The sequence below is a fragment of the Candoia aspera genome, chromosome 2 (genome assembly GCF_035149785.1).
Source record: "Candoia aspera isolate rCanAsp1 chromosome 2, rCanAsp1.hap2, whole genome shotgun sequence".
Classification (NCBI taxonomy): Eukaryota; Metazoa; Chordata; class Lepidosauria; order Squamata; family Boidae; genus Candoia; species Candoia aspera.
The window spans coordinates 19,247,741-19,272,419 of NC_086154.1; the positions used below are offsets into that span (position 1 = coordinate 19,247,741).

General features: G+C 45.1%; 1 protein-coding gene across 1 annotated transcript in view; it reads left to right on the forward strand.

The window, feature by feature from the left end:
* Positions 1 to 20,245, forward strand: part of IL17RC (interleukin 17 receptor C) — a 29,958-nt gene extending 9,713 nt beyond the window's left edge. The window contains exons 8-19 of the mRNA XM_063292824.1: positions 2,149 to 2,294; positions 3,363 to 3,422; positions 5,333 to 5,396; positions 5,541 to 5,725; positions 7,776 to 7,826; positions 8,375 to 8,420; positions 9,195 to 9,325; positions 9,431 to 9,490; positions 11,031 to 11,088; positions 12,804 to 12,899; positions 16,927 to 16,965; positions 18,979 to 20,245. Of these exons, the coding sequence (XP_063148894.1) occupies positions 2,149 to 2,294; positions 3,363 to 3,422; positions 5,333 to 5,396; positions 5,541 to 5,725; positions 7,776 to 7,826; positions 8,375 to 8,420; positions 9,195 to 9,325; positions 9,431 to 9,490; positions 11,031 to 11,088; positions 12,804 to 12,899; positions 16,927 to 16,965; positions 18,979 to 19,571 (1,529 nt within the window). The 3' untranslated portion in view covers positions 19,572 to 20,245. The remainder of the gene's footprint in view (positions 1 to 2,148; positions 2,295 to 3,362; positions 3,423 to 5,332; positions 5,397 to 5,540; positions 5,726 to 7,775; positions 7,827 to 8,374; positions 8,421 to 9,194; positions 9,326 to 9,430; positions 9,491 to 11,030; positions 11,089 to 12,803; positions 12,900 to 16,926; positions 16,966 to 18,978) is intronic.
* The last annotated feature ends 4,434 nt before the right edge of the window (positions 20,246 to 24,679 follow it).

Consider the following 24,679-nt stretch of genomic DNA (forward strand, 5'->3'; position numbering starts at 1 on the left):
ATATTAAATAAAATTTGCATAGGCCATGATATCTATACTATGTAATTCTGGACTACAGAATACAGCCAGTTCTGATTGTCATAAGCAATTTACTAGCACCTCTGAACTCTGCAAACTTCATATGCTGCACTAAAATCCATTTTTTATTTAAATAAAAGTCATCCAAATAGGTAAAGAAAAGATGTTGGCAGGTATGATATTTAAACAGTGATCAGAGCTAGTTTTTGCATGTGGTGTGATCTTAGAAAGCAGCACAAACTTTTCTTATACTGGAAGGATTCCGCATTGTGTTAAATTTAGGATTTGTTTTAATCTAGTTGTTCACTAAGCCACAATTGGCTGTGTTCATCCATTTTACCAAGCCACTTTATAACTCAATGTAATGTGTTAATCCAACCTGCTGTAGTTGATTCCATAGACTAAGATTGGGTAACCTTGAATGGGCTAACTATACATCTGAGTGCATTACATCACACATGTGGGCACTAAGCTGGTACTTTTCTTTATTTTTCTAACAGTAAAATGCTTGCTTTAGGGCAATGTTTCTCAACCTTGGCAACTCTAAGATGTGTGGACTTCAACTCCCAAAACTGAGAAACACTGCTTGAGGGCTTACATTTTAATGTGCTTTCCACCTCACAATGGTGAGAAATTGAGCTGTCACTTTTTAGCAATCCTGGTAAGAGGAGCCTTGAAGGGCTATGAAAAGGGAATATGGAGATCCCTAATATCCCTGGTGTTGCAGGTTGACCCATAAATCATGATTAAACAAGCTAAGGCTTAGGGCATTGTGTGAACTAGTTGCATCAACTAGTGTCAGCTCATCAGAGGTTCACACAGGAGAGATTAAATGTAGGGCCTTCTGCAGGCAAAACATGCTCTCTACCAAGGAATGAAACTCATGCAGGGATTAAAAATGTTAAAACAGTTTTAGAATTACACTTATTGAAATCCAGGGAAAAGAGAGAAGATTTTTCCATAGGTACCTTTCCTTGGCTCATTATGAAAGGATGTGATGGGGGGGCGGGCAATGAAAACCATCTCAAGGATGATCCAATTTCTAATTGAGAAGAGGGAGAGAGAGAGACTGATCCATTCAATACCTGGATGGAAGAATATCTGGGATTCCCATGTGTGCCACTTCCCCAGTGCCTTGGCAGGCAAGTGGCACGCAACACATAAAGCATCTTAGGGCCTGGATCAATGAGATTTGGGTTTTTTGTCTAGGGATAGCAAATTTTCTGGAATCTTAGGAGAACAGTATAGCTCAGCTGTCTTTCCCAAATGACTGGTGCATGAGGGCAGGTTTTGACACACTGTCCTCAATGAGGTACCACTTGGAATCAGCCCCGAGGAGGAGGAAAACACACGGCAGAACATGTTTGGTTTTCAACCTGTGGCTTGAGGACCACTGGTGGTCTGGGAAGGCACTGCAGGTGAGAGACCAAAATACAAGCAAAAATCTTAATACTATACTCAGAATCTGTCTGGACAAGCAGGAACCACGCTGAGATGAGGAATAGGTCTCTAGTGTTTTATTACTGCTACATTAGACAGAAAATCCTAACAAACCAAAAAGCGTGAGAAAACCCGGACAGATAAACCCCAAAAGTCAAGGCGGGTCTGTTCTGTGTCTCTTTGAATGACAGCTCAAAGTCTCTAAACTATGTATGCGTTTTCCCCCCTGGATAGGGCCCCCCTCCTGCTCACCATCAGCGCTCATGACAGAATCTTAGAAAAATGCTTAGTCTTTTATGATTTTGCCTTTCTTGCTTGAACCTTAATGAGATTAGTTAACCTCATCATCTTGGGCCATTAATTTTTTAGAAAACATTTTTAATTTCATTTTGGGGTCCTGCAATCACCATCTGGAGACAGTCCTGTCTGCAGATGCCATATTGCTGGCTCTTGACTTATACTCAAAAGCCTTCAGAGATGATATAGCTGCCTGCATAAAAGGAAAATGAACGACTGAAGTAGAAGAAAAGATAGCAGGGGAAAAGGTAACAGAAAGTCATCTAGGAAGATTAGATGCTTTTTGATCTCCCAGGAAACAGAAGCTCCTATCTGGATCGCGCAGTGTTCATGCTGGAAGTCTGACCGAGCACTCAGTGCTGTGGAATGCTAATGACCACCTTGGTCTTACAGTGCCCAGTTTAGCCATTTCTGTGGGACCACAGTCGGCAGTTCTACATGTGCAGGACACCCTGGAAGGACAGCATTTTGAACTGTGGCTGTATCTGAATCGGACAGGGGGATTTAAAGGGCTTGATCAGGGGACCACCAAGTTGCTGGTGAGTGAAAGGTTTTCCCCATTGTTATAAAGGATGACATGATGTTGCTTCTAAGGTGGAAGTCAGAGATGGTTGTTTTTCAGCCTAAGGAAAGAGCAAGTGTCAACCCTATAAGGTAGACCAGACTAAGAAACCAATGCCATGTAGGTCAGGACTACTTTTATTATATATAGTAACAGAATTTTGCAAGTCTGAATGTGCTTCCCCCTCCCTCCCTTTATCTTTGGGAGGGAAAGGCTTGTCTGTGATGTTTTCTCAAGTTATTTTCTCAAGTTATTTCTTCTACAGGTAGTCCTCGTTTAACAATGGTAACTGGGACTGGAATTTCTGTTGCTAAGTGATGAGGTCATAATGCAATGTTGTGTGACTGCATTGCTTAGCAATGGCAATCCCAGCACTCCCTGTTGCCGTTGTTGTTAAGTGAGGATCGTGGGTCATTGAGTGAGTCCCAGGAGGCTCGCATGCAGGCTGGCAGTTAGGTAAGTGGCTGCTACCAGGCAGGGGAGGGTGTGCTGGTGGCTGGCAAGGTACAGTGCAAATGTGGCAGGGTGGGGGTAGCTGCTGCTAGGTGGGGGAGAGTGTGAATAATTTACCGGAGCGACTTGTGACCTTCCCCACTGGCTTCTCCATTGACTTTGCTTGTGGGAAGCTGGCAGGGAAAGTAGCAAATGGTGATCACATGACCACGGGATGCTGCAACTCTCCTAAGTGCGAGCCAGCTGCCAAGTGCCCAGATTGCGATCATGTTAACGTGGGGATACTGCAATTGCCGGAACTTCAAGGACCGGTTGTAAGTCCCACTTGTTCAGCGCCGTTGTAACTTTGAATGGTCATTGAACAAGTAAGTGGTCGTTAAACAAGGACTACCTGTATGTTTTTCCTCCATTTACTCTTGTTTCATACATGCTTATGAACCTTGCTTATTTTGCTACTGCCTCTGAATGAAGAAGATAGATCTCCAGGGTTTTGTTTCCCAAATCAGGGAGAGGAATGACTACAATCAGGGGATTTCCCATCATGTCTTAGGGCAGTTTTTTCTATCTCCCCATAACTACTATTATTTTTTAGACTGGATCGGAGAATGTGAGCTTACCAATATCGCAGGTGTTTCCTTGTCTCTGCTTTCAGGTGAGAACAATACTTCACAAGGTCTTCTCTCCCACACATCTTTATGCTATCTGCTCCATACAACTGCACCATCAGGTATCATAGAACAAGATTAAGGCAGAGTTATAGTTAGGATAGAGAGCCAGTTTGGTGTAGTGGTTAAGGCTTCAGGCTAGAAGGGAGACGGTGAGTTCTAGTCCTGCCTTAGGCACAAAACCAGCTGGGTCACCTAGGGCCAGTCCCTCTCTTTCAGCCCTAGGAAGCAGGCAATGAACCACTTTTGAAAAAATCTTGCCAAGAAAACTCTGGGGACTTGTCCAAGCAGTCCCCAAGAATCAGACATGATTGAATGAATTAAAAAAACAAACTAGTTAGGATATTTTTGCCCCATATTCACACCTACAACATTCCTTAGAACTGCTCCCAGAAATGGTAAGACTGAGTTCCTCTGGAGGTTGGCCTGAGAACTCTTAGGCAGGTGGCTATGGCCCTGGAGTGGCACCGGAGGAGTCACTGAGGTGGGGCAGGAGATTCACAGAAAGTTCTGCAGACTGCTTCCAGGATGAAACAACAGAAGAGAGGATTATAGAGTGATTGTTTTTACCTCTAACCAGCAGTTACAATAGTAATCAGAAGCTCCTAGATTATTCTAAATCAGGGAGGAACAAGCTGTAGCCCCCAGATAGCATCAGGCCTGCAAGGACCTTCTTTGTGGCTCTTCCTGACCACTCCAGGATTCACTGTACTGTAAAGCCTCCAATGAAAACTGTAAACCTGCCATAGATATAATATAGTTTTTTTTAAAGCCTGTCTCTGCCAGTTTGCATCATTGCCTTATCCATTCCAACCCCAGGCCCTTCAAAAATGTTAAGTGTAGACCCCATCATCAAAACTTTGTCTACCTCTATTCTAATGGTGCCTGATTGACATTGGATTTTCTCAAAGATCAAGGGCCGATTTCTAAGTTATCTGTAGCAAATGAGTTTTGGCGGATGGCAGCACCTGGCCAATCTGATCTGGAGATCAGAAGCTAAGCAGTGTTGAGCCTGGTTAGTACTTAGATGGGAATCTAGGAAGTTTTCAGGGTTGTAGATTTGTCTGGGGAATTAAAAAAGCATCCTGACGTCCATGCTGTTGCCAAAAAACACTGCACAGATGTGCCCATGAAGTCACCAATTGCTGAGCTTGACAGGAATATTTGACTTGTACGGAATGGCAGGGTACGTTCAGACTGCCTCCAGACTGTGTCTGACACCATCTGGTGAGCTATTTCATGTATGCAGCAATTCTCAGATAAATTTGTCTCCTTTCTATATCAGACTTTGGGGCTTAGTGTGCAATTGAAATGGCGTGTATGGCAATCTGCAATCTGCAATCTGCACGTATCTGGTTGTACGGCATCATCCATTGCCAGATAAGCACTTCAAGAATTGTGATAGTGACACCAAATGCCCTGCATGGTCACTGGAATATCACCACTCTTAACCAGCTGTTAATGCATGGAGTATGGGTGGGGGCATCCATGGGGGCATCCACAGGGGGGGTTCAAAAACGTCAACCATGCAACTGAGGCTCTGGGCATACATATACAGCCTTCCTTGTGCCAGTCAAATATATGAACAGACCAAATCAAAGAGTTGCACCGATTCACATGAGATTCCCTACACTGGATTGGATCATGCTGGCTTCAGAAATGACACCACAATCCAGAGCCGATTCCAAACAACTGGAGATGGGAGGGGCAGAGAGGACTGCTGCTGTTGTGGATGCAAGGGGCTCTGCTATATTGCTGATATCCAATCTTGGTATTCCTCTCATGGGTTGATATTGCAGCAGTATAACAATCTGATGAATGAATGAATGAATGAATGAATGAGGCTTTTGGGGGACACCTCTTTCTCCCCTTATTCTCTTGAATATTGTGTTCGTAGGTCTGGCCCAAGATTGAAGGCCAAGTTGACCCACCTCGAACTCATCTCTGTCCCTTTGCAAACGGTATGAAAATGGTATTCATTCAGTTTTTGAGTTTTTAAGGCAGATAACCATTGGCTAAAACAAATGTAAATATATACATATTTTCTGGATGGGGTTGCTGGGAAAATGGCATTGCTTTGATAGAAGTGCAACTTCCCATTTCAGACCCAGCAGCTTTGACCAGGGCCTGGGCACACAGCCACCTGGAAGTTCGCCCTTCTGATGGAAGTCTGAGCTGCTTTTTTTCTGCTCCGTGTGACCTTCAAGGAGAGCTGGTTCCCTGCTGGCGGGTGGAACAGCTTGCCTGCCACCCTCTGCATCCCCATCTGCATCTGGTTCTCATCCCACATGTGAGTAGAGAAAGCAAAGAGAGGGTGGGGAAAGGGAAATGTCAATCAAGAGATGAGGAAGAACCCGAGAACTAGAAAAATGATAAGGTTTCATGTTAGTGGTGCTGCTGCTGCCGCCAGGTTGAAAGGGTCCCAGGAAATATTCCCATTAGGAACTACATAATATACCCCTAGTTGCTGCAACCTTTTCTCTCTTCCCTCCCCAGTTCCTCTCTTTTTTCTTCTTGGCTTTTTCATTCTCCCTCCCACTTTTGCACTGAGCAGCAGCTTGCCCTCCCTCCCTCCCTCCCTCCCTCCCTCCCTCTTTTAGGAGCCTGAGGGACCTGCCAAGAAATGATGCATCTGAGATCTTCATTTCTCCAGAAGACTAGGAGATGGAAGAGGTGACAGGGAAGGGCCATTGCTGAATTTTTCAATGGAAAAGGGCACGTGGTCTTCTATTTGGAGGACCCATCACAGGATCCTGGACCTGCACCCAGGGTTTCAGACCTAGTGGTGTACAGCTTTAGGTCACTGGGACATTCACTCAAAAACAGGGCCAAGGAGGATTTTTTTCCCCCTTGCCTCTGTGGAAGCTGCCTTGAGGAACATATGTGACGTATTTCTATCTCCTATAGAAATAGGGAAATGAAGACACATTTCTCATTTTTAAGGGGCCAGGTTGTCTCAGTTTGGGGGTGTCTGTGCTGGAGATTTGAACTCAGCAGGAGCCCTGGTTAGGGGATGTGCTGTTGAGCATATTCAGAGTGCTAAAAGAATGTCAGGTAATTCAATAGCAGCAGGTTCCATTCACAAAGAAAAACACTCATAAGATAATTGTCTTGGATGCCGACTACAGGCTCGTCAAGGAACGCTGACCCACATTTATTATATTTAAGTAAACATTCAATGTATTAAGAAATGCATGTGATAGGAAAGCCCCACTTCCATCTAAATCTATATTGTGAAGGGAAAGAAAGGCAAGGCAGTGAGAGACGGGAAGCTCCCTAGCCTCATTTGACTAACAGCAGGCTGGATGAGAGACAGAGAGACAGTCTCTCACCATTTGCCCTACTAGTCAAAAGGCTCATAGGTGCAAAGAGATGCCACCTCTAAGAGCCTGTGCCCTTGAAAAACTTTGGTGCACGCCCCCCACCAAGCCCCCTCCAAAATATGCAACTAAATTAAGTTTTTGTGATGGAAACAATGGGAATAGTCATGTTTAAATGGTTAAATACATGAGAGTGGTGTTGTTGTTGTTGTTGTTAGATTTTTATCCTGCCTTTTAAAATATATTTTTGATCAACTCAAGGCGGCAAATGTACCTAATACTCTTCCCTCTTACTTTTCCCCACAACAACAACTCTGTGAGGTGAGTTGGGCTGAGAGGGAGTGACTGGCCCAAAGTCACCCAGCCGGCTTTCAGGGCTAAGGCGGGACTAGAACTCTCCTACCACGCCTGATTGGCTCTTGGGCTGAGAGAGAGGGACTGGCCCAAGGTCACCCAGCCAGCTTTCATGCCTAAGGTGGCACTAGAACTCACAGTCTCCTGGTTTCTAAGCCAGCACCTTAACCACTACTAGCTCTGTTCCAACTATATTCCATCAATTCAATTCAACTCAACTCAACTCAACTCAACTCAAATGTTCCAACTGTATTTCATCAACTTAATTTAACATAGGCTTTAACTGAAGTTTTTTTGCTCTTGCCCTATGCACTTCTTTGTCCTAGCCTTGTCTGCTTTTTGAAGTTCGCCCTTCTGTTGCTTGGCCTCCCCATTCATTCATTCATTCATTCATCAGATTGGGCTGAGGAACAGACTTGTCCTTTGACCCTGTGTTAGGATAAGCAGCCTTTGGGACTGGTAGCTCTGTATGCCTGAAGCATTTGCTGGAGAAAGGCTGGAGGACAGTAAGCATTTTGTTGGAGACTTTTAACTCCCTGCAGTCAAGGGAGGGTTGTGCTCTGCACATGAGCAGAGGGGGCAGACATACAGCATGCGCATGTAACTTTGGGCTCCAGCCTTTCTGCAGTGGAATTGCTTGTAACACACTCTTCCCAACTCTCATAGGAACCACAGGAGTTCCCAAGACTGCAAGCTCATCCCAATCTCTGTGTGCAGGTAGGAACAAAAAAAATCAAGAAAATGGTCAACCTTCCTTTTCAGGGGGATCCTCCACAGGGCTGGATTATTTTAGCAGACATCAAAAGTCAAAATGAGGTTTTCTCATTGCTCTTAACAAGAGTTCAGACTGATTTGCAGAAAAAAAAGAGTGGACCAGAGGGCATCTTCAGTGACCTGAAGCTGTTGCTTCTTCCCTTTAGCTGATGTGATTTTATTGAATTTCATTCACAGGATGTGGCTGGATCCATCTCTGAATCTAGATCAGTGTTTCTGCATAATTACATGCTCCCTGTCTTATACAAATAAGACAGAGAGTATAATCCAACCTCAAATTAAGGTCTCCCTTGTTTTATTGACTTCCGTAGGAAAGTTAAGTCCAGAGACACATTTCTTCCAATTTGTTTCTGCATTGTGTTTCCATAACTGTCTATCCAGATTGGAAGCTCAAAGCAACACACTTTATTACTAAATAGAAATTATTCTATTACGTGATTATCACTGATCTCCCCAAATTCCAACAATCCAGGTTTTCCCTCTCTATGCAGGTAAGAAGCAATGGAAACGCCCACCTCCAAAGCTGTCTGCAGGATGGTAAGTGCTGATGTACTGTAGACTCGTGCCAAGCTGTTCCCACAACCAGCTGTTCTGTTTATTCTGCGATATTTGTTTTAGCTCCAAAAGTGGTTCCAGGAGCAGCATATGAAAATCAGCCATGAGACTGCTCTTACTCTAAAGATTCAATCGTCTGAAAAATATGGTGCAAAATGAAACAGATTGTGAGGAGCCCTGGGGAAAGCAGACTCAAGTGCGAGCTTTGGGATCCTGCCTGGGGTCTTTACCCTTAGATAAGATTCTGATCTGGACACAGCTCTCTCCCCACCTCTGCCGTTTCTTTCTATTCAGCAATTGATTTGCTCCATGCAAAGGGCCCAACGGAGATCAAGAACATAAGGAAGCAAATCATTAAATCCTCCCTCAGCCTCTGCCCGCTGTCCACTCTGTGAATGGCATTGATGCCATCTCTCTCTCCCCACATTTTATCTCCACAAGCCTTGACTTGATGGGAAGGATGATGGCCTTGCAACAAATGGCTACAATTCCAGGACTATTTTTGTATAATGCATGAGCCCATCACTTGGGACACTTGCAATCAAGCAGTGTTTTAATTTCAAAAAAAGAGGGGCTGAAATGTGAAGTCACATTCTCTAGCTTTCCTGGTTCCTGGTTCCAAAGGTGCTTAGGAAAAATAGATTCTCTCAAGAATACCCTCTGGTTTAAAATACTCTCTGAATGCAAGAACTGAGTCTAAATCCACTAGATCTCTGGCTGTGATTAGTATTTTATGCTGCTTTGTTTTTCTCCTAGATGTCACAGGAAGCCAACAGCCAAGTGAGCGATACTTACTGTTTCTGGAGTCTCAGGATTCCCGTGGGAATTCCTTAGTTCAGATCATGGAGCAAGGCACCTGGGTCTCCTCTGCTCAGGTCTTCAATACAGTAAGGCCTTTCTCCTGCCTTCCTCTTCCTCCTGCTATGAGTCTGACCCTGATTCCAGTGGAGAATCCAGTGTGCCTTTCATTCTTTTTCTTTCCTTCTTTACAGAGAAATGGGATGCTGGAGGAAGACCTGAGGAACAGTATGCAGACAGGAAAGTGCATGCAAGTGAGTACTAAAATGAGGGTTGGAAGCCAAGGTGGTGGGATGCGATGACCCAGAAGGAGGAAATGAACGGTAGAGAGCACATACTTGCCCTTGTATCATATATGCCAGTAAACCCTTGTGGATGGATAGAAGTCTCTGGGCAGATTATCCATCACAACATGAACTACAGTATATAACACACTGGCGCTCATTTCTGTCCATTTGGAGAAGTGGCAGCTCTGTTGATGTTGCTGGGCACAGAAAGGGACGAACGGCAGCTCAGATATTCCACCTGTCTATTTTTAATACTGGTGGACACCATGATGTGCAAATAGGCCCAAACTCCTTTGCGTGGGGTGCCAGTGATTAAACCAAGACCTTTGTAAGAGAAGATGAGCCTTATGCCACATGTTGGTGCTCCATCTTTCTATTTTCAGTTGTGATGGTGGTCGTCCTACTGGAGAAGTTTTCCTATATGAAGAATAGGGAATCTGTTCTGTGCAGGCCAGGATTTCCTTGATGGTGTTGTCCTCTACCCACCCTTCCCTCACTCTTTTTTTCTATTCCTCCTTCTGCTACCCTTACATATTGCATGCATCAAACCACAGGTAATCCTTGACTTACAATCACAATTGGGACCGGAACTTCCATCGTTAAGCAAGGCGGTTGTTAAGTGACTCATGCCAGATTTTACGGCCTTTTAAGTGAATCATGTGGTTGTTAAGCAAATCCAGCTTCCCCCATTGATGTTGCTTGTTGGAAACTCGCTGGGAAGGTTGCAAATGGCAATCATGCACCCCTGGGACACCGCAACTGTCATAAATACAGTACATGCTGGTTGCCAAACACCTGAATTTTGATCATGTGACCGCAGGGACACCGCGATGGTTGTAAGTGCAAGGACTGATTCTGGATCATATCTTTTGTGCACTTTGGAGCCTCCCTGGCTGTCCACCCTTCCAAATCTGAAAAAGGCCAATGGAAAAGGGTTCTCTTGTGGTGTCTTCTCTCAGTTTGAATGGAACCTTGTGAAATCATGGAAGCACATGCAATGAAAGGCAGGACCTTCACATACACACTTTGGCCTCCTCCTAACTAAATAAAAGCAAAAACCAATCCATAAAGCATACAATAAAACTTAACCAATTTCCTTAAAACTCCCAAATAAAATGTATCCGTTTTTCCAAATAACAATCTCTTCTAGATATACCACATCCAGGATCTCAGGTTGTGATTGTGGGGAAGCTGGGAAAGGAATGGAGGAGTTAGGATTGAGTGAATGAGTTGATGGCGTATCTCATGAGCGGCCACTCAGCCCAGCTAGGGAGAGATCTGGGAAAAAGCCTCTTGAAGGATTCCAAGAGACTCACTATACAGGAAGATTCTTTGGGTAATTTGGAAATTCTTTTTGCAGTTTCCAAGATTCTGGCTTTAGCCCAGATGAGCATTAAAGAGACCGCACCAAAATCTGGGTAGTTCTTGCTTTCTTGATCTTGCCTAGCTGTGTGGGGCTTGTCATAGGTGAACATTGTTACAAGATGTTCTTTATTGCCTTCTACAGGTGTGGCAAGCAGAAGGGACCAATGCTACTACACTCTGGGCCTGTTCAACGAAGCAGCGTGAGTGTCTTGTGTTTCAGTTCAAAGACCAGGAATGCTACTTTGAAACCCACCACATCAACAGGCTTCAGTAGCGGTTACACAGGAAAGGACTGGATTGCTTGTGTGGAACAGCCCTGGGAAGGGGAGCAATGTGTGAAGACCACTCAACTGATAGACTTAGCAGGGGTTCGGGTTCCTAATTGCAGCCTAACAGACATGCTGTAAAAATGATTTTTCTTCTGGGCATGCTTCAAGCAATCTTTTCCAATCTGGTGTCATTGAGATGAGTTGGACTACTACTCCGAAAGTCCCTGGCCAACATGCCCACATCTGGAGTTCACCAGGTTGGAGAAGTCTGCCTTTTATTTATTTAGAAGATTTATATGGCCGCCCATCTTATACAGAATAACTCAGGGTGACTAACAGCAGCATAGAAAAATAAAGTACAAAATCCATTATACATTATACATAACCAAAGTGCCATAGCACTCCATACCAAGTATATATAGTATATGCTCTGCTCAACTCCCATCCCAACCCATTGCCTGGGGGAAGAGACAGATCTTCACAGCCTTCCATAAAGCCAGGTGAGTAGGGGCCCTCTGGATCTTGTGGGGAGGCTGTTCCCCAGGGCAGATGCTGCTATGGAGAAGGCCCATCTCCTAGGTCCTGCCAAATAACATTGTTTAATGGAGGGGACCTGGAGCTCACCCACGCTATCTGATCTGGTGGGATGATCAGATACCCTTGGGGAGAGGTGGTCCCTCAATCTTGCCTCATGCCATGCAGGGCCTTAAAGGTGACAACCAGGACCTTGAATTGCATCTGGAAAGAAACTGGGAGCCAATGCAACTTGTGCAACAGTCGTGTAACATGGGCAAACCCAAAACTGCATTCTGGACCAATTGAAATTTCTGGGTGATCTTCAAGAGCAGCCCCATGTAGAGTGCATTGCAGTAATCCAGTTGGGAAGTGACTATGACATGAGTGACCATGAGCTGGGCCTGCTGATGATGCACAAATGATGCACAAGATGCTTTTGTGCAAAAGCCACAGCTGCCACCTGTTCCTCCAGCAGGAGCTGCAAATCTAGGAAGACCCCCCCACAAATTGAACGCTACCTTATCAAGAGTTAAAGATGGCAACTCCCCAGATCCAGGGGACCCAAAGAAGTCGGCGGTAGTGATTGCCTATTCTGACATACTCAGCCTCACAAGCAGGTTCTTAATGAAAACTGATTTATTGAAAGAATAGTGTGCAAATACAAAGAAAGCTGAGAATGACCAAAAGCGTGCCAAATACAAACTAAAAACCCTTGCTTCAAACCCGATCCTGCCCCTCGCCCCACCATAGCAACCACCCCCTCCCAGGTGTTGGTAACTGTTGCACATCGGCCTGGGAACGTAACCTTGAACACATGCAATAACCCAAACATACATTCCTCAGTAACAGTAAGGAGATTACAGCCCGGCACAGCTGAAATTCCCCTCCCAGCAAATGACAGACACGGATCAGGAAATTGACATGCAAAACGTTACAATGTACCCAGATCATTGGACCGATGAACATGACATCGGCCTTAAAGTGAAGCCTGGGCTATCTGCCCAAGACTTTGCCTTTCAGCCTTAGCCAATGGGAGAATGACAGGAAGAGGGAGGGGTGGGCCCTGCAACCTGGCCTGGGACCAATTTCGTCTACAGTACTGAATTCCTGCCCTCCGTGCTTTGGTGCAGATTCCCGAACACACTGGGCCCTGATCTGGTTGGTAATTCTCCTTGGCGGCTGCTCTATTCTGCTGCTGCTCCTGTTCAAGAAAGAAGCAGTAAAAGGTATGAGATCCTTCTTGTTTCTCAAAACCCCATGCTAATCCTGTGCTGCCATACTCAACCCATATTGCCCCAGTTGCTTATTCCCTTGCTCTTTTCTTGATCTCTTTCATTGTAGCCTTTGCCTCCTGTCTGCTAACAATCCTGCCTTATCTCTAATCCATCAGCCCTCCTCATCTTTGGACTTTGCATTGTATTTCCCTTGATGTTTTCCTAATGTTTTGCATAGGTTACGTTTCTGCTCAAGCAATTGCGCTGCTGCTATTTTGGCAACAAGCCAAGTTCAAAGGTTTGTTTTGGATCAAAGGCCCTAGAAAATTGACAACACAGCAGCCCTTGCCATTAATGAATGAGCTCAGTGATTCTTAAAGTGTGGTCCTAGGACCCCTGGGGGTCCCCCAAGACCCTCTCAGAGGTCCACAAGATCGAAATGATTTGCCAGCCTATCTTGAAAAATAATACAATATTAAAATCCCATCAAACAATCGTGAGAAGTGGTAGTGGCAGTGAATGCATCTATTTTAATTTTTAATACAGTAAATATATAGAGAGAGCCAGTTTGGTGTAGCAGTTAAGGCATCAGGCTAGAAACTGGGAGTCTGTGAGTTCCAGTCCCACCTTAGGCATGAAAGCCAGCGGGGTGACCTTGGGCCAGCCCCTCTCTCTCAGCCCTGGGAAGAAGGTGAGGGCAAACCACTTCTGAAATCTTGCCAAGAAAACTTGTCCAGGCACTCGCCAGGAGTCAACAATGACTTGAAGGTGAGAGAGAGAGAATGAGAGAGACAGAGAGGGCGAGAGAGAAATATAACCCATACAAACAAAAGTTCCTTGGGGGTCCTCCATAATTTTTAAAAGTGGGGTGGAGTCCTGAGAGAAAAAAGTTAAGGAATACTGATCTAGCTGGTCATTAGGAACGTTACAAGAGACTCGGCTGCACTTGCCAAGACAGACACAGTTTCAAGCTTAGGTGGCCTTCTCTGTGGGGGCACCTGCCCTTTGGATTTATTTATTTACTTAATTTATATATCCCAACTTTATTGCACACATAATGCTCCCTAGTCCTATTTTCCCCACAACAACAGCCTTTTGAGGTGAGTTGGGCTGAGAGAGAGTGACTAGCCCAAAGTCACCCAGAGGGTTTCCAAGCATATTGAAGGACTAAAACACGGGGTCTCTTGGTTTCCAGGCCAGCTCCTTAACCACCACATCCAAGTGGCTTTCGGTGTTCTTCCCACCCACCCACCCCCTCCTCCAAATTTGTGAGATGCGCACTATTACTTTTTTTAGGAGCCTTTTGAAGATTTATCCCTTCACTCAGCTCTGCCTGTATAAATGGTTCTATTTTATTTTTCTCTCTCCTCTCCCCATTTATGATAACTATGCTTTTACACTGGTTTAATTTGTTGTTCCTACTACTGTGTTTTTATGATTTTGTTGCTAACAGTTTGAAGAGGCATTTGTATGGGAAGCAACGTGGAAATGCATTAAATAAATAAATAAACGTGTGGGGGGATATTCCAAAGTATATCTGTGGGGTGGCAGGGGATCTCTGTTCACCCGACCACACCCTGGAGCCACGCCTCCCTTGGCACAGCTCCTCTTCATGATGGGTTGTGTGGCATTTCTCACTGCCACCATCCATCTTCCCAGAGGAAGGAAATTATTGGAGCAGGCTCGCCTTTCTTATTACCTGCTCCCCAGCAAGAGCAACTTTCTTGCCTGTAAACTGTGCGTGATAATGAGGAAGAGGAGGAGGAGAAAGATGAAGCCTGTAGCATCATCTGACCTAGCAGCTTTGAGAGAAGGGGCCAGAGACCACTAGCCTTGCCTCCTTGTGAGGAGCACCACCTTATGATTTGAAAATCGTTCTTTAAAAATAAGAACAAAGAAAGGAAAACTCTCTGTATTGTCCAGTACTGGGCAATTGGTTCTTTTAGGATCCAGAGACAACAAACACGCCAGGAAGTAAGGAGATTTTAAGCTTTATTGTTAACTTTAGCAGGCAGATTAAACAGAAACACAAAAGCATAACATACCAAGCAAGATGATAATAAATCTCCATTCAGCTGTCAGGAGTCTCAGTGGAACAACAGTAGAGAGACCCCAAGATGGCCAATTCATACAGCATCCAGCTCCAGGTCTGTGTCAAAGCTCCAAACACAAGTGGCAATGCCAGGGTCTTTTATCCCTATCTTGCACCAGACGAGGTGCCCAGAGGTTGATTGTCTACACCTGGTACCAAAGCCTCATAACCTTGTTTACATTGTACCAAGATTGCATGACCTGGCTTTAGCTAGATGGCACACCTGTTGACAGCACCTGGAATATAGACCAAGAGTCTGGTAACTGCAGATAAGCCAGTGCCAACTGAAGTAATCTTGGGGTCCTCCCTGATGTACTACAGCTGTGTTAAGAGTCCTACCTTATTTTTATCCATTAACAGAAGTGAAAAGTGAGCAATTTAGACAGGATCATGACTCAGAATGAACTCTAAACTTCTAGGATCTTGTTAACATGAAGGAGAAATTAAAAGATGTCACTACACTCCTTGAAGTACAATGGTCTTCCGCAATGTCACTACACTCTCTTTTAAGTTTAGATAATCAAATGTTCCACACTAGGACAATTGGATGGAATAAGGCATTTCTTTATTTTATCAAATTTCTCTACCGCCCATCTCGCACGTGATAATGTCACAAATGGTGCTTCAAGCATCAGTCTCCCATAAAATGCAGTGTGGAGATTGTACTCAGTTCCAGATGGGCGGGATCTGAGGTTCAAAGACTGCTAGATGACACACAACTAACAGCACTTGAGTTAGAACCAAAGACAATAAAACATCTGTTACAAAAATCAGAGGCAAACCCTTGAGACTATTAGCAGACCCAATCAAAATATCAGAATCTATAAAGCAGGCTTTTTTTTTTCGTGCCTTCAAGTCAGTCTTGACTCCTGGTGACGGCCTGGACTAGTCCCTGAAATTTTCTTGGCAAAGTTTTTCAGAAGTGGTTTGTCCTTGCCCGCTTCTTCCTATGGCTGAGAGAGAGAGGGGCTCACCCAAGGTCACCCAGCTGGCATCATGCCCCAGGAGGGACTAGAACTCTTAGTCTCCTGTACTCTAGCCTGGTGCCTGAACCACTGCACAAAACTGGCTCTCTGAATCCTGGCCTCTTTCACTTTATCTCTGACAGGAGGGGTATGTCCCCAGCTCCCATCTCCAGCTTGCCCTGACTAAGCCCCAACTCCCATAGACTGCAACCTTTAATCAAAGCTTTAGAAGAACTTAGCTCCTGCTGACTCCCTAGAGATTTCTGGGTCACCGTTATCCCATCTAACCTAACCTTTGCCACCTCCACACTCAAGAAGACTTATTTTCTGCTCCCTGAAGTTCTTGGCTCTGGTTCTGAACCCTTCCTCACCTCTGCCTCTCCTGCAATCTAGCTCTCCAAGGCCTGTGGCCTGTTTCCGGTCTCAATCTCACTCACACGTTTCAGCAACATCTCTTTCTTCCACGTGTTCTTTCTCCTTGGATTTTCCCCAGGTGATCTGCTTTCATTTCTCCCAGCTACCTCTTTCCCCAAAGAATCTTAAGAGTTTTTAAAGAGAAGAGGAAGGATGGGAGAATCTCCTGCTAGTTTTGTTTGGTGGAACTCTTCCTTCTTCTGGAAGCCAGGATTCCCACCAGACCAAAGATTTTGTTCATGCTGGCTGGGGAATTCTGGGAGTTGAAGTCCATACATCTTCAAGTTGTCACGGTTGAGAGGATCATCCCCATCTGTGTGCTTGCATTTGAAGCCATGATGGATTTTCCTGCCTGTTTGCTCAGGTACCTGGGATACGTATATTTGCCATCTGGTTGAATGTGAAGAAGGGAAGGATCTTCCCTGCCAAGCCTGGGGTGGGGGGTAGTTGTCCACTTGCTACAGAAGTCATCCTTCATTCTTCCAACTCAGAGCCCACCCACAGCACACACTAGGCCTGGCAGTGAGTGGGCCTCCACCACCCATTAATGTTTTTTCTCTATTCACAGGTTGGTTCAAGATCCTGAAAGAAGATTACAGTTCTAGAGGTAAAGGCAACAGAAGCTTTTGTAGCATTTGGAAGATTAACTATGGCAATCACTCTTTCTGGGGGAGCCTCTTATCGTCACTCTCTTGAACCTCCAGATTTTTCTCTGCCTTTTCTAATCCTCAGCCTTTCACTTCTGCCCCGATGGAGTTCGCGAACTTTGCTGCTGTTCAATTATACTTTCCTCCCCACTCAACGCATTCAAGTTCAGTGTGGAAGGGCTGATGGATGGTGCTTCTGTCAAGAGAGAAACCCATGAGTCTAGGGCCCCCTTAAAGACGTTGCTGTGCCAGAGTCCCAGAAGTGGGGCGAGAGGAAATCCCTGCTGGATACACATCGTTACAAGCAATTCTCATCCCTCCCTCTGCCAGTAACTCCGTATCTGTGAATGGGAAAATGCCATTTCCGGGGGTAAATGCCCCTTTGGAAACAGCAACATAGCATTGCCATGTGCTTGAAAGAGGAGTCTTATTCTCACTAGGTGTCATTCTTGTCTCACTCCCCCGTCCTGCTTCTTGTTGTAGCAGCTTGTTGGCATGGTTAAAAAAAAAGAAGTCCAGATGCATTCCTCCAGTCACTAGCACTGAAATCTGATAGCAATAGAGGTTTGCTACTCTTCTGAGCACAGTAACAAGGAGAATCCTATCAAATGGGCAGGTAATCCTCACTTAATGACCACTCATTCAGTGACCATTTGAAGTTATGACAGCACTGAATGAGGGGGACTTACGACTGGTCCTTGAAGTTGTGGCTACTACAGCGTCCCACGGTCACGTAATCGCAATTTCTGATGCTCCCTGCTGGCTTCCAACAAGCAAAGTCAATGGGGAAGCCGGCAGGAAGTTGCAAGTTGCAGTCATGTGAGGTCCTTGCTTAATGACCCGTGGTTATTCGCTTAACAATGGCAACCATAACTGCCGTCGTAAGTCAGCAGGGTCATGTGATTTTTTTCAATTTACAATTGTGTTGCTTAGCAATGGAGTTTCCGGTCCCAGTTACCATTGTTAAGTGAGGACTACCTGTATTCTCTTTTATCTTTTTGAGAAGAGGCAGAAGGCACAGATGTTTAACACAGATGTGAGTGGGATGGATGCAGCATTCAGTTACCAGCCAGAACACAAGTACTGATTGGTTAGGCAAGAGTCCTCTGGGTTCAGCTGTTGGCTAGAAAGAGCAAGTGTTGATTAGCTGGTTCTTCTCAATGAGTGCTAGACTGTCACACATGTAAATCTGGAAATACTCAAAAAGGCAATTCATTTTCTCTGTGTTTGGGTGAATTCAGAAGGTCTGAGAGTCAAATTGTCTGAAAGACCCCCTAACAACTGTATCATCACAAGCTTTTATGGATCAATATATATCAGTCTAGGGCAATGTTTCTCAACCTTGGCAACTTTAAGATGTGTGGATTCAACTCGCAGAATTTCCCAGCCAGCATGCTGGCTTCTGGGGAATTCTGGGAGTTGCAGTCCACACATCTTCAAGTTCCCATGGTTGAGAAACATTGGTCTAGTGGTTAAGGCTCCAGGCTAGAAACCAGGAGACTGTGAGTTCTAGTCCCACCATAGGCATGAAAGCTGGCTGGTGACTTTGGGCCAGTCACTCTCTCAGCCCACAACATCAGGCTTGGGTGACAAGCCGGTTGGTCAGTTCCTGTTGCAACCAATGGATCAACATTCAGTTGATCTGAAAAAAGAAAAAAGCAGGCCTTGCACCCATGGGAAAACGCTAGAAAGACAAAAAATTAAGATGCCCCTAAATCCTTGATGGTTTTGAATGCAAATCTCATGGTTGCCCTTCAAGAAATCAGCAGTAGATAAAGAGGAAGTGCAAAGAGAAAGAGGAGGGTTTAGCAGGTAAGATGAAAAATTTGCAACGATGACAAAGCCCCCAAGTGCAAATATGAGAGAGAGAGAGTCCCTTGAAGGTGCTGGATTAGAAGTGAAAAAGAGGGATCCGGGGTAGGAAGATTTATCACTGTTTATGGAGCATCTGATCCCTCTCTTTCTCGGTGCAGGAACCCTTCCGGGACGACATATCCTCATTCTCTACTCTCCAGATCATGAAGGCTACGAGCACGTGGTGGGCACCCTGGCAGGTGCACTGACTCAGCTGCAGCTATCTGTATCCCTGGAGTTGTGGAGCCGTGGAGAGCTGGGGTCTCTGGGGCCCATTCAGTGGTTCCATGCACAGCGACGCTTGGTGCTGCGAGAGGGTGGAGCTGTCGTGCTGCTGTTTTCCCATGGCGCAGTGGCCAGTTGTGCAGAATGGCTGGGCTGGGCACAGAAAGACCCTCAGCCCACCTTCAAACCAGACGGCACATTTCTGGCCTCCCTCAACTGCATCCTGCCTGATTTTCTGGCTGGTGAGGCCAGGGCCACCTATATTGTTGGCTGCTTTGAGGACCTCCTTCCAGTCAGTGAGATCCCTGCCCTCTTCCGTTCGGTGAGGGTCTATCCTCTGCCCTCCCAGCTCTTTGGCTTCCTGCTGGCACTGGCTGGCCCCAGTGTTGGACACAAGCAGAGAAGCAGCCTCAGGAGACACGCAGGGTGCATCAGCAAGAGCCTGGAACAGGCAGTGCGTGAGTGCCAGCAAAAGCACCCCAGCTAGTAGAACCCGGAATCGCTGTTTCCCCAGCTGGAGGATGAACAGAGAAAGGGGCCCAGGCACCCTGTCACCCTGCTTGAGGAACAAGTCTTTCAGAAGGGAGCTTGTAAAAGTTCATCTGAGTGCACTGACACAAAATTCCCGCACCGGCTTTTCCAACAAGCAGCTCCAAAGTCAGAGTGGCCAATCTGTTCCTGAAATTTGGAAAGGGACCTGTGATGGTATAACAAGGCTGAACTGTGTATGGGAACTTATTTAACACAGTGGTTCAAGTGAAAGGTACTTATTTAAGTGGCAAGCAACTTGTCATATTACTGCATGGTAACCAGCCAGTATTTACTGGATTTAGGAAGAGGCAGAGAGACCATCAGTGCAGCCAGAATGGAGGATCTACAGTAGCAGCAAGTCTTCAAGTACCCAAAGCTGTGGTCCTGTTAGCTTCATGCCTTGCTTTGGAGCTCCTAGAAGCAACTCCTTGGCCGGCTTGTTGTTTGAGGAAAAAGAAAACTGGGCTGCTGGCCTGATGAAATTCTGACCTGCATTCTGATTTCTGTGCTCTGAGATAGTTGCTGAGGCGTGCTCAGTGCAATAAAGATAAAGATTAGAAATACTGAAACTAGAATTGTGCAGAGCACTTCATGAAACGGTCATCATGCCCTCTGAATTGGCTCTCAGAGCATCAAAGCAGCCCTGTCCCTTGAAGGCTCAGCATGGCTTAGTTTTGATGGAAGTGTCTTCAGGGTATGCGCTGGCTTCTCAGAAGATTAGGAAAGCCTCTGAGAATGGTGACACCAAGCTTTGGACAGATATGGCCACCTCAGCAGGCTTGGAGGGATGTTTTCTTTGGTTTCCAGAATGTTCCTTCAGATGCTTGACACAGCCTTTATTTAAAAAGGAAAGGGCTTTTGACAGGTGCCAAGAGGAACCCAGCCTCATGAGGGTCTCATCCTCACATCCTGCTTGCCATACTGTCTGCTTTACGAAACATTTTTGAGAGACATCTCCTCATGTCACCTTCACCTCTTTCACAGACCGATGCTGAGACAAACTAGAACTCTCCTTAGTTGTTCCACTTTGGAAGTGGTGTTTTCCTTCTTCTCCTGACACAAAATTTTCCATGGGGACAATTTAGGGTTTATCAGGGAAGAGTTCAGGGATGATTAGTGAGAGGGATCTGATCAGCTTCAGCTGTCTTGGCAAGTCTACTCCTTCCCTGCCCAGTGCCTCCGTGGTCATTTTGGCTTTGGCTGGAGGACAGACCAAACACCTGGTCTTTGTGGGGGAAGCTGCCTTCAGGAGGGAGAAAAGAAAGAAAGCTCCAGAGGCTCAATAGCACTGAGAGTTCTCTGGTTTGGGGCTTCGTATTTCAAATTAGCTCTTCTGATCACTCAAGCAGACTTTTTTTGGAGGGGGGAGTCGACGTAGGTATATCAATCCTCTTGTTTCTTTGACAGAAGATCTATTTTCTTCTATTGCCCTTCCAAGGAGACTGATAGCCCAATGAAACACATTTATAGATACTGCCATCTAGAGGTCAGCTGAATTACTGCAGATGCAAACAATTGACCTAAGAGCACAATACAGGTAGTCCTCCATCTGCAACCCCAGTTGGGACCAGAACCTCGATTGCTAAGCGATGTGGTAGTTAAGTGAGGCATCATGTGACTATGCCTGATTTTAGGACCTTTTTTGTCACAGCCATTAAATGAATCCAGGTTCCCCCATTGATTTTGCTTGTCAGAAGCCAGCTGGGAAGGTTGCAAATGGTGACCATGTGATCCTAGGATGCCGCAACTGTCGTAAATACATGACGGTTGCCAAGTGCCTGAATTTTGATCACATGACCGTGGGGATGCTGCAATGGTCATAAGTGCAGGGACCAGTCGCAAGTCACTCTTTTCAGCACCGTCATAACTCTGAACGGTCGCTAAACAAATGGTCATAAGTCGAGGACTTCCAGTAGTCCTCTATTATTTATGCTGTAAATAAGAACAATTAATACTAAATACATAAATTGTGCGAGAGCAACTTATTCATGTTATGGATACTCAAGTGACTAGAGAAATGGGTGTGGATAGTCACAAAATGCTCATTTATGAGAAAACAAATTGGTAAGCTGACTCCATGTTATCTTTCTTAGTTTTCCAGGGTGCTCTGCAGCCTTATTCTCCTACTCCTGGACTTTTTCTTCCAAGGGGCTCTTTTCAAACAAAACTCCTGAGCTTCTTATTTCCTGAGAATGCCTTTGGAGCATTTCTGGGGAACAGAAGCATAGCTGGAAAGAAGGACTATTTGCTTAGAAAGTTTGTTTTTACAGCATGTCAGCTTCTCTTTTATTTTTTATTTTTCAAATAAAATAATTTTAAAACTCAGGTGGGGCAGGACTTATTTCACAGTTGCATTGTTCCATGGAAACATGAGCAGCAAACCATAAGATTGGTGAAATTCTCCAGATTAAAGAGTGGGCCGAACTGTTTCGCTATCAGATTGAACTAAATTAGCATTCAGTTATTTATTTTACATAAATAGAAAGAATGCTTGATTCCGAATGACACTTGGTACTTTATGTTCTAAAAAAGCTAGAACAATAAAATAAAAGAAGAAAGAGATCTGTGTCCAGAAAAAGAAAAAAGAAAAACCATAGAACTGTGGTGCCCACCTTATGGAATATCCCCCCTGCCCCCCGAAATCAGGTTAGCTCCATCTCTGTTAACATTCCGGAAATCTGCCAAGTCCTGGTTATGTCATCAGGCTTCAGGGTCCCAAGGAACCGGTGACATCTTAAGATGGCTCCACTATTGTGGTTGATATAGTCACTCTCTCTGTGCCTTGTGGTTTGTATAGTTTAATTTTTTAAGAATATTCTAATTTTAATCATGATTGTTTTATATTTTTATAATGATTGTTTTTATACATTTGTTGTTTTACCTGATGGTTGTATGCTGTCCAGGGTTACTTCTTGTGAGATAGGTGGCTATATAAATTCAATAAATAAAAACTGAACATAATCGTACAGGCCTCACCAAGCTCCCTACCACAAGGCCTGGGAAAATAGCCGGGTTTTTGATACCTTTCAGAATGTCACCAGGGTGGGAGCCATACAGATCTCTGGAGGATACCTTTAGTATCTGGAATGACTGAAGCTTGCTTTCAGGGACGTCCATGGTGTGGGGGCAGGGTGTCAAAAAAGTAAAGATGATGGCTGTGACTGAAGCTACACCCCTTTTTATGTGTGTGGTGCATGTGTGGTGTGTGAAAAAGGGGCAGGGCTTTGATCACACAATTGTGGCTGCCATCCTTTCACCTTTCCGGACAGCCTCACAGATAGATGCTCCTGCTATTGTCAATCTCATAGGGCTACCTTAGGTAAAGGTTTCCCTCAACGTAAAGTCCAGTCGTGTCCGACTCTAGGGGGCGGTGCTCATCTCCGTTTCTAAGCCTTGGAGCCGGCGTTGTCATAGACACTTCCGGGTCATGTGGCCAGCATGACGACAGCCGTTACCTTCCCGCCGAAGTGGTACCTATTGATCTACTCACATTGGCATGTTTTCGAACTGCTAGGTGAGCAGGAGCTGGGACTAGCAACGGGAGCTCACCCCGCCGTGCGGTTTCGAACCGCCGACCTTCCGATCGACAGCTCAGCGGTTTAACCCGCAGCGCCACCGCGTCCCTTAGGGCTACCTTAGTTCCTCTCTATTTATTTTTTCTGTATTTCTTTTATCCTTAGGACAGGATGTGGCAGGTTTAGGTCAAAACAAAGAAAGAAACATGTCATCCTTTACAAGGACATCTAATTCTATTTTGTTCTAGTCTCTAACAAGTGTTTTGGGGGTAAATTTTGGGACAGCCTTCAGTGCCACATCCTGAATCAACAGTTATGTTCTTAAGATACTGACATCCTGCTTTTGAGTTATTTATACTGAAAAAATCTTACATAAACTGAAGTATGTAAAACACATAAGAAAATAATTTCAGAATTAAGAGTACAGGAAGTATCTTTGTTTCATCATTTTACGCATCTGCTGAAGAGAACTGCAGCTCATGAAAGCTTATGGCTTTTAATAAAATTTGTTAGTCTGAAAAGGTGCTACCAGACTTCTTCTGATTTTCAGCTTAGTAGCCAGCAAGGTAATAGTACAGTATTGCATGTGTAAAGTTCTCAGTTTGTACTTTGCATTTCCAGTGAAAAGTAGAAGGAATGGTATTATCTATGTTGGAGAACTATTGGGTAAATCAGTGTTTCTCAATCTCAGCAACTTTAAGATGTGTGGAACCAGCCTGGGGAATTCTGGGAGTTGAAGTCCACACATCTTCAAGTTGCCAAGGTTGAGAAGCACTTCTCTACAGGATTCTTCCTCTAGGAGTGATGCAATTGCTGACCTTCCTTCACTTTTTAAAAAAGTCCATTCAGAGGTTACTTAGTAATTTCTTTGAATGGGATTCTCCCCTGATCATCTAGCAATTAGGAAGATCTTTCTGCTATTGAAACCGAGGTACAAATTCACGCAAATTCATATTTACATACTCAAACTTGGTGTTTGAACAGCTGCTTCATGCCCTGCAAAGGTTTATTTGGCAGTAACACAGCAAAATGCAGACTCTACTTTTATATGCATGAGAAAAGAGATGTTAATTTAAGCAAAGGTTGCTGGAGACAGTGTTTGTGCATCTTTGAGTTGCATCTTCTGCATCCCTACTCAATCTTAACGCCCTCTACATCTTCCCAACCAGGCAGAGAATGGAAAAAAAACAATAAATTCAACGAATCTGCAGGGCAACATGGTGGGAAAGATTGGATTATGAGCTCCCCGAGGCGTTTTGGGCTCAGAACAAGAAGATTGTGTTAAATAGCAACAGAATTGTTTTGCCCAGGCGTTTTTAATGGAGGATGAAATGCAACCTCGTTACGACGACAGCACCTCTCACCCTTGCGACTGCAGAGGCCTCCGACTCACCGCCTCGCGGCCTCTTTAAGCGCCTTGACAGGTGCTGCTCCGCGGGGACTCGGACGGAGCCCGCCTATTGGTCACTCGGAGGCGGAGGGGTGATGTCATCGCACAGGACCCGATGTGATTGGTGGAGAGAGGAGGGGTTGGCCCCCTGATGGCGAT